This window comes from Carassius auratus, chromosome 44 (genome assembly GCF_003368295.1).
Source record: "Carassius auratus strain Wakin chromosome 44, ASM336829v1, whole genome shotgun sequence".
NCBI classification, from domain to species: Eukaryota; Metazoa; Chordata; class Actinopteri; order Cypriniformes; family Cyprinidae; genus Carassius; species Carassius auratus.
In genome coordinates, this window is record NC_039286.1 from 15,449,625 (window position 1) to 15,467,234 (window position 17,610).

Sequence of the window (17,610 nt, forward strand, 5' to 3'; positions counted from 1 at the left end):
TTTAATTTGGTTTGTTTGTGCATGTTTATTTTGCTTTTATTGTATGTTTTCGCGCGTGATTCCCATCTACTTACTTTATAAGACCGATAGACTTCAGCAGTTTCAGTTAAAAATCTCAGTTTGTGTTCTACCGAAAAGGCAAAGTCACCTATTGTTCATCTTGGATGCCCTGGGGGCAAGCTAATAAACATCAAATTTTCATTTTTGGGTGAACTATCCCTTTAATGCACAGTAATTGAAAAATTGATTGAAAAGCATCTGTCATAAACTCTCTGAATCTCGTTTATCGATGGCAAGAGGCTGCTGCAAAGATATATACAGTATTGTTCAAAATAATAGCAGTACAATGTGACTCACCAGAATAATCAAGGTTTTTAGTATATTTTTTATTGCTACGTGGCAAACAAGTTACCAGTAGGTTCAGTAGATTGTCAGAAAACAAACAAGACCCAGCATTCATGATATGCACGCTCTTAAGGCTGTGCAATTGGGCAATTAGTTGAAAGGGGTGTGTTCAAAAAAATAGCAGTGTCTACCTTTGACTGTACAAACTCAAAACTATTTTGTACAAACATTTTTTTTTTTTCTGGGATTTAGCAATCCTGTGAATCACTAAACTAATATTTAGTTGTATGACCACAGTTTTTTAAAACTGCTTGACATCTGTGTGGCATGGAGTCAACCAACTTGTGGCACCTCTCAGCTGTTATTCCACTCCATGATTCTTTAACAACATTCCACAATTCATTCACATTTCTTGGTTTTGCTTCAGAAACAGCATTTTTGATATCACCCCACAAGTTCTCAATTGGATTAAGGTCTGGAGATTGGGCTGGCCACTCCATAACATTAATTTTGTTGGTTTGGAACCAAGACTTTGCCCGTTTACTAGTGTGTTTTGGGTCATTGTCTTGTTGAAACAACCATTTCAAGGGCATGTCCTCTTCAGCATAGGGCAACATGACCTCTTCAAGTATTTTAACATATGCAAACTGATCCATGATCCCTGGTATGCGATAAATAGGCCCAACACCATAGTAGGAGAAACATGCCCATATCATGATGCTTGCACCTCCATGCTTCACTGTCTTCACTGTGTACTGTGGCTTGAATTCAGAGTTTGGGGGTCGTCTCACAAACTGCCTGTGGCCCTTGGACCCAAAAAGAACAATTTTACTCTCATCAGTCCACAAAATGTTCCTCCATTTCTCTTTAGGCCAGTTGATGTGTTCTTTGGCAAATTGTAACCTCTTCTGCACATGCCTTTTTTTTAACAGAGGGACTTTGCGGGGGATTCTTGAAAATAGATTAGCTTCACACAGACGTCTTCTAACTGTCACAGTACTTACAGGTAACTCCAGACTGTCTTTGATCATCCTGGAGGTGATCATTGGCTGAGCCTTTGCCATTCTGGTTATTCTTCTATCCATTTTGATGGTTGTCTTCCGTTTTCTTCCACGTCTCTCTGGTTTTGCTCTCCATTTTAAGGCATTGGAGATCATTTTAGCTGAACAGCCTATCATTTTTTGCACCTCTTTATAGGTTTTCCCCTCTCTAATCAACTTTTTAATCAAAGTACGCTGTTCTTCTGAACAATGTCTTGAACGACCCATTTTCCTCAGCTTTCAAATGCATGTTCAACAAGTGTTGGCTTCATCCTTAAATAGGGGCCACCTGATTCACACCTGTTTCTTCACAAAATTGATGACCTCAGTGATTGAATGCCACACTGCTATTTTTTTGAACACACCCCTTTCAACTAATTCAACTAATTGCCCAATTGCACAGCCTTAAGAGCGTGCATATCATGAATGCTGGGTCTCATTTGTTTTCTGAGAATCTACTGAACCTACTGGTAACTTGTTTGCCACGTAGCAATAAAAAAAATACGAAAAACCTTGATTATTCTGGTTAGTCACATTGTACTGCTATTATTTTGAACAATACTGTATTTTTTCATAACATGCACTGATGAACTGTGTGCAACGAGACAGGAAACGAATGTTGAAAAAGTAAATAAATTCAATTTAAATTTCATGTCGACTTTAAAAGCCAATAAGCAGCGGCAAATGGAATCACATCAACATAAAAACCAGATTAAAACAAGGACACTGATGATTAGGCTTCTACAGCTCATCAGAGACGACACAAGCATTAAAGTGACACACAGTAACAACAGCCGTAAAGGCTAAACACTAAAATCATCAAACACAGCAGCCAGAAAATGACTGCCAATGGCACGTACCATGCGCAGGTAGTTCATGAGACTTGTGCCGTGCTGCCAGATGAGTGAAGACGTGCAGCTCAGAGGCTTCACTCCGATCTCCTGACTGCGGTTCAGTTCTCGCACTGCTCCGACCACCACATGCACTGCATCGAACATCAGCGCAGATGACAACTGTAGGTGGACAGAGAGCATGAAGCAAGATACACCGAGGCGAAGATAGAAAGAAAGAAGGAGAAAAAGAGAATAAAGGAATGCAGAATTGAGAAAGACAGCAAATTAGATCATTAGGGGGAGAAGGAGACTTCACGTCTGTTATGGCCCTACAGCAACTGTCTTTCTAACAGACGTTCCTAAATTGCTTTGTGTGGCTCACATCCTATTTGGACACATTCGAGAAAAAAAAACTTCTGGCAGAAATAACATCTCATTATTCTATAGATTTAGAAGTTACTACGGTTTACAGTTCACAGTGTTTGCCCTTCTTAGCAAATCTCAGCTAAATCTGGTTTAAATAATGCAAAGGAATGTCAATCAAATTACTGAAATTATGGAGGCTCTTGAAAATTGAAAAGCATTTTTAGATGCAAATGCATATACATCTCCCGACAGATGAAGGCTTAATTGCTTGATTTAAAAAATGTAACAAATTCATAACCTCTCACACTTAAACTAACACAACAGCTTGTTTGTACTCAAACAATGAAATTCTGTCTTTTGACTTATGACTCATGTCCTAAGGCTGAATTGCCCCTGAGTAATATATTTGGGAGTTGCAATGTTTCTCATATATTATTTTGTGTAAAAGTACATCATTGTAAGCTCACCGCTGGACCAGGGTAGGGGCTGAGCTCACATCCTTCCCTCCACGACAGGTTTAGACTCCTGATGAACTCTAGGTAGAAAGGATGACTGCTGTTCAACATGGAGAAGCCGACGATATTTGACTGATCACCGACCACATCATCCAACCTCAACAGAGGGAAATCCTGAGAGAGAGAGAGAATAACACCTTTATTTAATACTAAACATTCCCGTTACAAACCTCACATCAATTTACTTAAATTCTACAACAAAAAGTATAGCATCTTTTTCAGTACAGCATTTTTTTTACCTACGCTCCAAACCTCCTAGTTTTTCCATATGTGAATAAAAAATTAATTTGTGTTTTAATCTTGCCTTTATAAGCCCCACAAACGACAATTCAAATTATTTTTTTTACTCTCATAAACAATTATGTTTCCTAATGTAGACTGCCATTTTGGCTTGACCTAAAATAGAGTTTGACAAAGGTCATTTCTTCTTTTTTTTCTTTTTTTTTTATGTTGCAATTTTTTAATACTAAAAATAAAAATGGGGAAATTACCAAAATAAATAAATAAATACTGTTGGCACAATGCTGTGGTTTTGGCATTAAGAAAAAGTTAAATGAACCCTTTAATTAACATCTACAAAAGTGCAAATTCTTGGTATTGAGTTAAATGAACACTTTTAAGATCACTAACACTAAAACAAATTACACACATCTTTTCCTGTGAGCATGCGCAGTTCTTTCCTCATTAACTAAAAAACAGGCGCGGAGTTCATTTACTTACAGCGTTACCTAGTCAGTGTTTAACAGCTGTTAAAGTATAAAATACTCCGGGTTTTCTCACAATATTTACTAGAAACCATCACTTTGTTCAAACTGTTTTTTATTTATTTATTATAAAATCTCACTGTGTATATTATTTGAAAGTATTATTAAAATAGTAAAAGTGCTGTAAAAGTTTGCCTGTTGGAGAGAATATAGTTCAGATTTCATTTATTGATGTTTTATAGGCTACTGTTGAAAATATAAGAATCACTGAATATTAATAACTTGTGGTTTTAGACTATCCTAAGAGAGTCCTAAGAACTCTTAAAGTAAAATGCAAATATATGTGTGACTTATTTGCAATGCCATGACTGAATTTTTCCAGAGATTTGTCTTATAGTGATGTTGTGTGACTTCAACCCTCTGAGTTTGCAAACTTAAACATTCATTTTAAATAAATAATTTTTCAACCAATTTAACTACTAATAAACTTTAATTACCCATTTCAAAACTACTGAACTGATTTGAAATCTCTGCAAATCTGGGTAGAAATGACAGAAATGGATGCAAGTGACATTAAACATAATAAAACAGTTTTTGGTCCCACTTTATATTAAGTGGCCTTAACTACTATGTACTTAAATCAAAAAATAAATACAATGTACTTATTGTGTTCATATTGTATTGCAACTTTTTTTTTGCTGCTATTGAGCTGGTAAGGTTAGGGACAGATTTGGTGGTATGGGTAAGTTTAAGGGTGTGTTAAGGTGTAAGGGATGGGTCAACGTGTAATTATACATGTAATTACAGAAGTTTATTACAGATGTAATTATGTGCAGATATTTTTCAAATATAAGTACAATGTAAAAACATGTATGTACACAACAAGTTCATTGTACCAAATTAATAATTAAAAATTAACTACAGAGTAGTTAAGGCCACTTAATATGAAGTGGGTCCCAGTTTTTAAATTGCATACTACAGTATTTACAATATTTACATATCATGATTCTGAAAAGGTCTGTGTTTTGTTTTTTTAATAGCTACATTTGCCTGGCCAGTTAGATGTTTTACAAAAATACCGCTGCTCCCTATGGGATTGGAAAAACCCTCATTCATAAATAAACAGTAATTTACTGAAGGCAATATTCAACCCAGCTAGAACTCCACTCAACGTAAGTGGTGCCCACTGGGAACATTCAAGGAAAACATAAAAAATTTGGCTCAAATTATTTTAGAAAAGGCATTATTTTAACTGTCCTTGAGTATCAAGCCTTTCATCTTGTCTATCAAATCATTCAGCTCTTGTGTTCTGTTATTTACCGGCAAGTGGATAATCTCAAGAGGTACAGTAGGCAGTGAGTTTGTCAGTGGTAATGTCGACAAAGTATTTTTCTATAGTCATGTAGGAAAGCTATTGGTAAATCCATCACTTGGTGCCTGAGCATAGCAGTTTTTAGATTATTTATCTCAAACCGCTGCCATCTATATGGCAGCTGAAGGAGGATCCAACTCCACCTACGGCTTCCCAATAAGTCTACATACTTTATATTGATCCCCAAGAAGATTCCCAACACTTGAAGACCTTCTAGAGTTCAGATGCATTTCAAGCGAAGCCGTATGTCCTTATTCTGTCATTGACCCCGTCAGCAGCAGTAGGCCTTTTGGTTCCTCCTGAGGATGCTTGTCGCCGAGTTTATGAACGGAGCTATGACAGATAACATTACTGCCTTTGAAAGGCTCGATAATGGGAAGTATCTTTCATCTTCCATCTGCTCTCAATTAGATTGCTGACAATGTGAATCTGACAAGAAGATGACCTTATTCAAGACACAGACTTAATTTTAGAGACTGCTGCTGAAAGCCATCATTCAACAGCCACCAAGGAATCTAGGATACATTTGCAGTATTGCCTGCATGTGTCCCTGTTCCCAGGAAAAAGCTCGCCAAAGTCTTATTAATAAAAGACTAAGCTTGAATTCGAAAGTTCAAATGAGCGGTTTTAAGAAAAAGACAGAATTTCATTTCATCACACTTTATAAAAAAAATGCACATAGACATTTTTTATGTCATAATGATACTTAAAGATGGTGCATTACTAAATGAAACATTCACAATAAAATGCAATTCAGCTCATCTTCTTTCATACTCCTATTCATGTATCTTAAGAGTTTTTTTCGTTGACACACTTTCAGCTAAATTGCTGCCTTACTGCAGACTGAACTCTGGCTTCCTCCCAAATCCAGGAAGAAAAATAAATAAAATCGTCATAAAACATGCAAGTTAAACATCTGTAATCTCTAAATGTTTTAAATATGAAATATTTGCCATTTACTAATACAATATGCTTGGACAGTCCCAAATCTTATGTTCCATGAACTAATGCCTGTCAAGGTCAAATGCTTTAGCCTACTTCACTTTTACTTGTAACAGTCGTATGCGATTTTAAAACAAAGACATAATCCAGCTCATCCACGATGATGATGAGAAATGTCACACATGTGATGAGCATCTGTGATGAGCTGGTCAGTGGCCAGGCCTGCAGTCGCTGTTACTGGATTAAAGTGGGTTAACGGGAGAAAGGGTAGTGTGTCATTGGTCGAAGTGAAAAAAAAGGTTGTTTACCATTGTGGTGAGGATGTACTTGTAGAAGGCTGACATCATGCCTAATTCTGACGCCTGGAGAGAGGAAGAAACGGCAAGAGATATGTACAGTAGTATATCAGAAATCTAATCATAAGTCAAACTATTGTACACTGGCACAGTTGAGTCATGCAAGATCCGTTTTTCAGTTGTGTTTAATATAAAAAGTATTAAGAAAAAAAGATCAGGTATTTAAAATCCCATTTAAATTAAATATAAGTATTTTTACAAATCTAAATCAACGATAAAAGTAAAAAAAAAAAAATACACATTAAAATACATTTGATAAATATATAGGATTTTTTTTTCACAACTCATCAAATTGTATTTAAAAACATTGAAATAAAATAAAATAATATTAATTATACACTGTAAATATCCAAGATTTTCTTTCACTGAAACTAATCATTAAATAAAACTGGAAGAAAAAAAATTAATTCAGAAAAAAAAATTAATAATAATTTTGTTATTGGCCTCTGAGTTTTGGACCCCTTTATGAGCACACATACCTTCTTTAATATTAGTATTGACACTGATGCATTGGCATCGATGATAATAGTCGCAACTTTGTCATCACGGATTTCTTTCAGCAGCGGGGTGGGGTCCAAATTTTCATCAAGCATTCTGACTGAAAGTGTGTCCCGAGATATAAGGAAGTGACGCACAAGCTCCTCCAATCGCAGCAGGCCTGAGATGTAGCATAAAATCACAAATCATTATACGACTCCTTTGTGCAAGCATTTTAAAAACATTGTCTGTGCAAAAAAATTATAAAACTCTTATAAATATTATTAGAATTGTTTTACAAAGACTGCATACCAGAATGAGCATTCAGCATAAATGTGTCATGTTGTGATCAAAATAAATGACATTTAACCATTTGAAACTTTTTAACCACTTTCAAAAACTGTCAACTGCAGTAAACCTTACCTTTCTTTACACACTGCTCCTCCGTATTTAAGTCAGTGACTATCGAATTAAGTGACTTTGAGAGCCAATAAAGTTAATCCCGTATGTACATAAATTTGTGCTCTAAGCCACCGCAAAATCCATATGGTGACTCCATTGATTTTGGACGGCAGTCAACAAGATGCATGGCTAACGATAACAGCAGGGTAAAGTGATGAAAGAAAAAAATGAAATAAAACAAACTCAGCGAGGTGGTGTCCATGCTCTCCCGTACATCCACATCGGTAAGGAACTAAGTGTAGATGAGCACATCCACGCATGCTAATGCACGCAGAGAACTCAAACACATCTACTCCGCACAAACAGCCACCTGCATCTTAAACACACAAATGCTCACTGACACAGTAACATGAGCAGAGACCGTGATAATTATATGGAAAAGGATGAGATAAGTGCAGATATAACAGTGGCACCATTACCCAGACCACACCAATCAAACGAGAGCTGCTCGCATCAGCAAGTCACGAGAGATCAACTCGTAGTCAGCAGCTCGCATATGTTTCACTCTAGTGCGCAAACTACTTCTCATTAAGCGGAGTCAACAAAGTGCGACAAACACAATGTTTCTTCTTCTTTGTCTGCATGTTGACACAATCCTCAACATGATGTCCCTCAGATCAGGGAATAGCACTGAATAGCGCTTTTCTTCTGAAACACGTACCTTTGCAGTATTTTCACTTACGATCATCTGACATCACCTGAAAGCCAGATGTGCGTTTTAATTAAGAAACAAAGTACTCAAGTGTTTCAATCCCTTCAACCGTGACTATATTAACAGTTAACCCCTTAACGGTCACTCACGTTTTTGAACATTGTCTTTGTAGTGCACGATCCAAATTTAAATTTTTTATAATTCATGAATGAAAATATTTTGTAACATGATATTGATGTGCGATTTACATGGTAATGCAATGTCTGATTTTAAAATGGTTTTTAAAGGATGAATTTTGCGATTTTAAGTTTTCAGTCGATATATAATTTCTGATGATTTCTAAAATGTGATAGAGAATAGATATTTTTTTTTAAACGAAGGTCAAAACTCCAGCTAAATTTCGATTTTTGAGGGTGCACTCTTGTCATAAATTAATCTATTACTTTTCCTACATAATTTTTAACAAAAAGCATTGGTAAAATATATTTTTGGGAGTCTTAGACCTTTCCAACGATATATAGTTTGTAAAGATTACATTAGATTTTAATTGTAATATAGTAAAGTAAATGTAGGCATCCCACAGAGGGGACGGGTGACAGTTAACAGGTATTAAACATGGTTCCATATGGTAAAATCCCAAACTACTGGTTTCATATTGACCTTTATTCTACTTTATTCAGTTTTTTTTTTAGATGAATAGAAAATGTTGTAAATCATTCATTTTTATCATTATAATGCAGAAAAATTAATCCACATGTGTAAAGCTAATAAAAGGTTTAATCTTATAAAAATGTGTAATTTGCTGAAGCAGTGTCACCGATGTTAATAACGTCATATAATAGGCACAGAGCCTAGGGATAATGCACTTATGTTAAAGATGAAATGAATTGCAGTGTGAATCGGCTGCTGTGAAATGAATTATAAAGGGTGCTGCGAACAGTGTGATCTACAACAGCAGAATGAAAGAACGGCCAGTTCATTGTCATGACTTACACTCTGCTTTGGCACAAATCAAGCTGGCCGTGGGATAACTGAAAGAGCGCAGGATGGCAACAATGGCCAAGCTTAAGTCCTCGTTGCTAGGATACAGCGTCACTGAGGCAAAGCGCAGATACGGCAAGCGTGGAGTCTCCTCAGGACCGATCTTGATGTGAGGGATCTGAGAGGAATGGACAATAGAAGAACAGATTTTGGGATTGACCAACATGGGGTTTTCATTGGCTGATGCCAATATCTAAAGCAGCGGTTTTCAATCTTGGTTGCATTGTTTTATTTAGTCATTTCCAGGTTTAAATTACAGTATGTTGACCATTTGGTATTAGAGTGCATGTGTATAAAGATTATACAATTTAAGAACAATAAATTAGGCGTGCACGAAATGACAGGAATTAAATGCACATTCATTTTACACAATATCAAATTGTTTTTTGCCTGAGTGGGCACCAAAACAACCAGATATCGGCCAATTAATCATCCTGGCTGATATATCATTCTATCTCTAACCATGAGGAAGGAGACGAGAGAGAAAATATGGGAAATTAGGTCAGACGGGGAGATGCTTTTCAAAGGCACGCAGGAAATAATGGCCTGTGGCTGAGGAGCAGTGTCAATTTATCATTTCAAGAAATGCTCTCCCAGACACATACGCTCCCTTTCATTCTCACCTCTTTTTCCCCACATATATGACTGACGGTGGATCCGGAAGCGGGACTAGAGGCAGGACCGATGACGGAGACCACTCCCTTTGGCAGGATCTGACACACTGAGAGATGTAGCATTAGAAAGAGACAGATAAATAGAGGAACCACGAGAGAGAGAGAGAGCGAGACAGTGACTGAATGAGAAAGGGACAGGGTAGAGAGAGACAGACATTGCAGTGGACAGAGAAAAAGCCAACATCCTGGACACCATCCAGTTCTGTGTCTTGTTTCTAGATGCTATATCAAATTAGGAGTCAATGCAAAGCTCTTTTTGATTAATTACATCAATAAGCACAACACAGATTTATGCTCTGCCTATAGGAGATTGCTTCTCTAATTCAACACAAGAACGAGGGAGAGGGAGAGAGCAAACGGTGTGTATTTAGATGAAAAGATTTTTTTCTCTTGCTTGCTTTTGAACTGTGTTGCATTGAAATGTTCAGGGCACTGTGCATGTGTGACATGGGTATGCAATTCATTTTGAATCAAATGAAAATCTTTTATACTGTTACATTCACATGCTGTGAGAGTGTGTTATCAGTCCATTTCAGTCCAATGGTTAAAGCAAACCTGAATTAAAAATTGACTATTTTATTTTCTTTCTTTACCCGTGTTCCTGGTTTTATTGTGCAGACTTCAGCAGTAATTGTTATTAAAAAAAAAAAAAAAAAAAAAAAAAAAAAAAAAAGGTTTTCATCAAAATTGTATAACTTTCTCGAATGAAAATAATGTTAATCATCAGACAAATGGCTCAAAAATATTAAAGAAAAACAAAATGTAAGCATTGTTTTAAATACTGTCACAGGTAATCCAGGCTTTAACCTTGCCAATAGTTAATTTAAATTTGATCACAATAACAGTATAATATAATGTCATATAATAGCTATTAATGAATAATATTATGATTATGAATGGATGAAACGTCTTTGAAACATCTTGAGTCGCGCTCACAGAAAGAGCTGGAGAAACTGTGTCTCTTCCATGGCTCAGTACGCTTTTAACTTTTTAATCGAGTAAGACACTGTATGACATTCACGTTACATTATTTGAATGGTTTATACGTAGAAAGGGCGACAGCGCAATGCATTAAAATAACTGACATAATCAGTTTTCATAACCGCTGGCCAAATTAAAAAATTAAATTAAAAGTAAATCAATTTTTGAGAGCAAGGGGGCCCCCTGGTGTTTTGGGGCCCTACGCAGCTTGTGTACTTTGCATATAAAGAGGATCGGCTCTGCTTTCAACCTTGACCTTTCATTCGAAAAGCGTACTCTAAAATGCCCAGTTTTAATAATTCAAATTCCGATGAATATATATATATAAAAAAAAAGACATTGTTTTAAATTTTCATTAACAATAATGAAGAAATCTGTAATATAATATAATATAATATAATATAATAGCAAATAAAAATAGATTCAATACTAATAGAAAAATAAATCATGCCAATTTGACCTTCAGCCTTGACTTTCCTTTCAAAAAGCATCCTCACATTTGTCAATCAAATTCCAATTAAATCTTGTCCCACCCTACAATTTGTTCCTGCTGGATTTCCATTCAAGTTTCATTCAAAACACTTCACATTACAGAAGTGAAATTTGTGAATGCCGTTTGATGTGAGTACCAGTGTGTGTGTGTGTGTGTGTGTGTGTGTGTAGTCGGTTTGTTGGACTCACTTGTGTCTGTGGTCTCGTACTGAGAGTCTCTCTGCAGCTCAAAGATGTCGACCTCCACGCGAGCTCGTGCCGGACCCTCCATCAAACTGTTGATGTTCTCTCGGGCCAGAGCCAATGCCAACCGCTCTCCACGTCCACACGCTGACTGATCATCTAAAATAGCAGCTGAAGAGGAAAAAAGAAAAAGCTCTGTGTTTTGATTCTGCTCTGGAACTTAATCGAGTTTTCTGATGCTGTTGACTGAAGTTGTGTTTGTTATTGCAAAAAGATGGAGCCATCATAACTGAACAGAAACAAGTTTGCAACGAATGTCCCATGTTGTGATGTTAACTGATTAGATTGTGCTATTGAGCGCGTTTCGTTTGGAGGCTTGCCAGAGATTAATTGATGCTTTATTATTGCCAATAATCAAGACGAACAGGCAGATGCTTGCAGCAATCAGTCACATGCTGTGAAGCAACAGCCGAGGACAATACACTTTGAAAAAGTCTCCTGCTTGAAACCGATAATATTGTCTAATTTTGCCTGAACTCTGCTCTAAACGGATTCAAAGTGGATTAATCGTATTTTTGAAAAGAAAATTGAAGTTAAACTATCCTAACATACTTATCTGTGATTATCTCCTCACGCTCTCTGTTCTGCATAACAGGTGTTTAGTTGAAAAAGATTAAGCCCAGTGCTTCAGAAGATGGGTTTAAAGATTAAATCAAGAACAAGCTTCAAAGACACTTTAAATGTGGGCTTCACGTTGATTCTTGCTGCCTTCATTACAGAAACCAAAAACAAAAAAACATTTGGGTTATTAAGAGATTAATGCAACTGAATAAAATAAAAAGTGTTTTATTTTTTATTAGTACGGGAACTAGGCTGGTGCCACAGTTGCATAGGTAAAGCCATGCAGTACTATTACTATTACACCTGACACTGACACCATTCCCAACACTTTTTCTGCTTCAGAAATGAAAGATACCTCAAATTATGCTGCTTTTTGAGGAGGTTTTCTTTTTGACTTGCAATACCTAGAAACACCCTAGAAAGTGAATGATGATGCAAAGACGCACTTTTGTGCATTTTCTAACAGGAAGTGGTGGACTCTCACCCATCCTGACAGCTGCGAGAGCGGGCGCCTGGCTGTGAGAGGACGGGGCCATGGTCAGCAGAAGCAACAGCAGGAGGAGGAAGAGGAGGTGAATCGACAGCAGCAGCGCTGGCAGAGCCGGCATCTTCCACTGCTCCTCATGGAGAACGGTCGTCTGGCTGCCTGCACCGCCACCTGGAGGACAGGTACGGAACTACACATGAGAAATCATCCAATGACGTACAGAATTAATGAAAGAAACTAGGGATGCACAATATTAAAATTCTCTCTGTTATCAACAAGCAGATAATGATTTTCATGCTATGGCCAGTAGCCAATGAATGTCTGATATGCCTAAATATAGATGATTTTGGCTACATAAAAATTTATTACAAATACAAAAAAATATAACATTGTTATGTGAAATGCTACCAGTGAATATGGACATCAAAACATTACTGTACAAAATGAAAAAAGGGAGATTTTTTTTTAAGATTGCATAAATTGTTTTATTTATGCTTTTCAACAAGAGAGACAAAAAAAGGGGAAAAGACAGTATCAGAATTTGTTTCGATATGTTAAAGTTACTGTATAGGTAAAAAAAAAATACACAACATAACGATAGAATAACCAAAAACCTCCTAGATAACTATATGCTAGAAGTTAAATTAAATATGCAACTTTTTAATACATCATTCATTGCAATCATTGCAACATAGTGAGGAAATGTGAAAACAATGCTGCAAGATGGCACACTGAATAATATTCATCTCACGTACATGTATATAATACACAACTTGCAGTAAGCTTTATAGTATTATTCCATTCCAGACGTAATTCTCGATTTTGTTTAACTTGGCTGTTGTCCACACCACTCTGTCCATGAGTTGCATCACCCACCCGCTATTAAAGGCTTCCTCATTCACCATTTTGGTTCACAAGCAGCACAAACATTGCACTTTTAAACATATCACATCGATTTTTTCAATGCCTTTCACTAACACGCATACAAGCATAGGTATATATTCCCATTCACACATTGAGATACCCACACACACAAGATGCCCAGTGCTATAATATGCTGTATGGGATGCTGTGGATGTGATAAAATATTCAGGACCATTGCAAAAGAGTACATTGCTGTCTATTAGCACATGTAAACATATTTGCAGCAGTTGCAGTGACTAGCTAAGGTTATTAACTGGAAAACCAAAAACTGCATTTTTTAAACTATGATGGATGATTCAGAATGGTCATTTTGATAGATAAAATATTAAGGTATCTGGTCTATTGTGTTTGTCTACTTAACATTGATTCACATAGTAATTCTGGGATGGTCTACAGACGAATAACATGAGCGTACAATGGGTGGATTTGCAAAGCTTTTCAGTCAAGGAGGAAAATGTAGATGTACGTTTTCAAAAGGAACACTTATATGTACACTTCAGGTACTAATATGTACCTTTAAGGCACCAATATGGAATTATTTATGTACAAAGGTGTGTCTTTTTAAAGGTTCCGCCCCAGTGACAATTTTGTAACTTGTTTTCTGAGAGTGTATGTCATGAGTAAAATACCATGTGCGTGATATTTCACATACGCTGCTCACAGATAAAGCAATCTCAGAAGAGGTGCATGAATGGAAAAATGAGCACGCACACAAATGGAACAGTAAACGAATTACCGGGGAAATCAAAAATGTACAAAAATAGACCATGACAGATATTTTACAACCCAGTCCATCAAAGTGACGTATAATGATTGTTTGTGGCACAACCTCGGCACAGGCCACACGCTGCGATATAAAACAATTCACCACAAGAAAACCCACAACAGAATACAGAGAAGCCGAGAGAATTGAATGCAGCCAGAAGAAACAGAATCAGAAATGGCTTTGGGAGACAAAGAGGAGAGCGAGAAAGATTGAACGCTTGACGAATGCAGCATAATGGAGCCAAAAAGACTCCGGTCTGCTGTGTGTGTGTGTGTGTGTGTGTGTGTGTACATAGGCCGCACAAAACAGAGACACAAGTCAACCTAAAGATCAAGAGGCTCATCCCTAAAGCCGCCGTCAATCCTGGGCTGCCTGTGTTTGAGTTCGTCAACAGCTTGATTTGAGTTGGCCTTCCCCGGCTCCTTGAAGTAAATGTTTATCTTTCCTGCCAATAAGGCCCTTTGAATGCATTCAAATTGAAGCCCGAATGGAACCAAAATGAAGTGAGCGAACCAAAAAGGGAGGAGAGGACAGAAGAAAGACAGCCGGGATGAGATAAAGCAGAAATAGCGTGGAGAGAAAGATGAAAGTAAACCGAGAGGGGGAGAGTGTAGTATTAACATACACACAAGTAAACACCACATGAGGTGCCAGCATGCTGAATGAGCAGAAATTCAAGCTAGGCCGTTTCTGTTATTTAACTGTTAGCTTTCCTGTATGCATGCATTGAATTTAACAGTCAGTGTAATTGCCTGCAGGCTCGACTAATCAATGGAGCGCTGCTCTCACTCTTTATAACAATACAGAATGTGTTTAACATCCAAAGACTGATGCGTGAACATTCACACCTTGTTAACGTTTACAAATCTCAACAGTGACCACCATCTTCTTGGTCCAGTGGCCTGTGTGTTTTTATTAAATTATGAAGTATCACACAAGATGTTGTACAAAATATCAGCATGGCTGTTGAAGCAAGCAATCTAACTGGAAAACAAATTAATTCAATAAAAATTAAACACACAAAAACATACTGACGTTTCTGCACTTTTATGCACGTCTTTGTCATTTTCTATCTCTTTCATGTTACCACAACTGGAGCCCAATTTTAGCAGGTGTGCCATCAATGCTGGTGTTCGGCAGAGATGAGGACTAAAACTTTGATCCGCATCGTCTCGGTTAATTATGTCAATATAACATACAGTATGATGGGATCCCAAAACAATCAGGAGAAAGTCATTACATGCACGTTTTTAAATCAGAACATATACATTTATTAAATCGCCAGTGGCAAAGTCAGCAAAAACCTCACTCACAAATTAAATTTTTTGGGTGCAAATGCGACCGTTTTAAACGTAGTCTGCAGCCCTCTGTACATATGACTAGAAACAAATCCTGTTCTTAGATGGGTGGATGACAAATGCTAAGCATCAGACCAGTGATAAAGCATAAGCAATTCCATACATCTACTATTCTTAACCTTAAAGAAAGTTGTTTTAGTGCCACCTAATATCTAGATGCTGTGTTGAAAACTAAAGGCTCTGCCCTTGCTTGGCTTTTGATCAAAGGCAAACCTAAAACCCTGCTTTTGGGAGTCTAAGTACCAAGAGGCTCAAACCAAATAACACTACAAAAATTGTCAGGTATTCAAGACGACAGGTTTTCGACTAGACTGCTGAAAATATTCCATGCAGTCACTGCTCCCGTGTTGTCAAATCCAATATCCTAATTCTCACATTGCACCTCAAACGCTGTCCTGCGGTTTCATTCGGATTTACTTTGGAACAGCCACTCCAAGCCAGCTGGCTGTGATCCTTCTCCACAGGCTGTTAGAAGAACAACAAAAATGTTAAAACAGTGTTCCTAATATGCCTGTCACACTGACTGTAATACATATCTGTGTTCGGGACATTAACATGGCTTATCCTGTGAGGTTGAGGCAAATAAAAAGGTTTGTTTGCCTCAGAGGCAGCGGTGGCATACTATAATGAAGGGATAATCCTCTCATTTAGCCACAGACAGGGGATATCTTTCGCTCTCTTTTTGTGATGGGTGAGGTGTGTGGATATAACGGTGCATAATGCAGAAGAAGAATAAACATTTATACACTAGCAAGATGAAGGGGAACAGCTTGGGATGATTGGACGTGACAGAAATAGACAGAAACACAAAGCGTCATCTGGACACAGGAGTTGGTTGCTTGTTGAGTGAAAGAGATTATATAAAAATATAAGCCTGAAGCTTTCGAGCTTCAAAAATACAAACCATTAAAGCAGTCCAGACATTAAATTGAGGAGTATCTTAACGAGAAGAGACATGAAGAATAAAATAGGATGATAAGAGGAATAAGTCGGAAAATAATAAGTTTGTCATTGACCTCAAGAGATGGATTTCCAAGCTGCTCATGTTTCAGCAGAGGTGTGCGTCTTATTTAGCCAGTGCCTCAGGCTTGAGCTCGTGACCATCATCTCGGGTTGTGAAAGGAGCCATCATCTGTCCCAACACAAAATGTCAGTGACTTCACCCCTTCTTCTTCTCTCTCGACCACTGTTTCTCTCCAGACTCTTCCCTTGTCACCTTCACAAATTGTCAGCCCACGGCTACACATGCAATGCACACCCCCTCAAACATGCTAAAAATGGTTTTAGCATGCTAAAAATAAACACCCATGCAGCTAACTAACTGTCCTCTGTTACAGAGGCTCTAATATAAACTGGATATTTTTATCAATCTTTTATTCATTTATCAATTTTAAAGAAAAACTCTGGGCTTTCAGCTTCAATACTCCATCCAAACTGTGCACCACCCATTGCGCCACAGCTCTGCATTTCAATAGTAACAGCAAAAATCATTAAATTAGCATGCGCAAGCAAACTTGGATTTTCAAATGAATTTATTCTGGATTATTATATGACCTAAAGAATTGAGGAGGCAGTGGAGATGAAGCACAGAGTGCATTTAAGTGTAAAACAAACACTGGTAACTAAACAGTTAAATATAAAACACTGACAATGCAATATTTTAAAAGTAAATGGTTTACATACAAAGCAAAATGTGTACACTGGGTAAACACTATGTGCTTATCTAAACAGTGCCAGATATTACCTTAAGCATAATGCAAGGGGTCCTTCACACAGAACTAGTGGAGTATAAAGTACCTGAACGTCATACTCAAGTAAAAATACAGATATCCTACAATAATGTACAGTATTTGAAAAATAATGTTTTTGAACATGAAAGCAACATATACTGTTACTCCAAATAAACAAAATAATGATCTTTAAAAAAGCATCATACTGTATGACCCCTTTAAAACTAAAAAAATAAAGGAAGCCAGTTACAGCAAGTGAATCTTAATAAGTGAGTCATTGAGCTTCAAC

General features: G+C 37.1%; 1 protein-coding gene across 1 annotated transcript in view; it reads right to left on the reverse strand.

Annotated features, from left to right (window-relative positions):
• Nucleotides 1-17,610, reverse strand: part of LOC113062652 (glutamate receptor ionotropic, kainate 5-like) — a 77,389-nt gene that overhangs the window by 31,854 nt on the left and 27,925 nt on the right. Inside the window, exons 2-9 of the mRNA XM_026232651.1 lie at nt 12,541-12,714; nt 11,442-11,606; nt 9,729-9,826; nt 9,058-9,223; nt 6,953-7,131; nt 6,426-6,479; nt 3,052-3,213; nt 2,246-2,398 (exon numbers count right to left, since the gene is read on the reverse strand). Of these exons, the coding sequence (XP_026088436.1) occupies nt 2,246-2,398; nt 3,052-3,213; nt 6,426-6,479; nt 6,953-7,131; nt 9,058-9,223; nt 9,729-9,826; nt 11,442-11,606; nt 12,541-12,664 (1,101 nt within the window). The 5' untranslated portion in view covers nt 12,665-12,714. The remainder of the gene's footprint in view (nt 1-2,245; nt 2,399-3,051; nt 3,214-6,425; nt 6,480-6,952; nt 7,132-9,057; nt 9,224-9,728; nt 9,827-11,441; nt 11,607-12,540; nt 12,715-17,610) is intronic.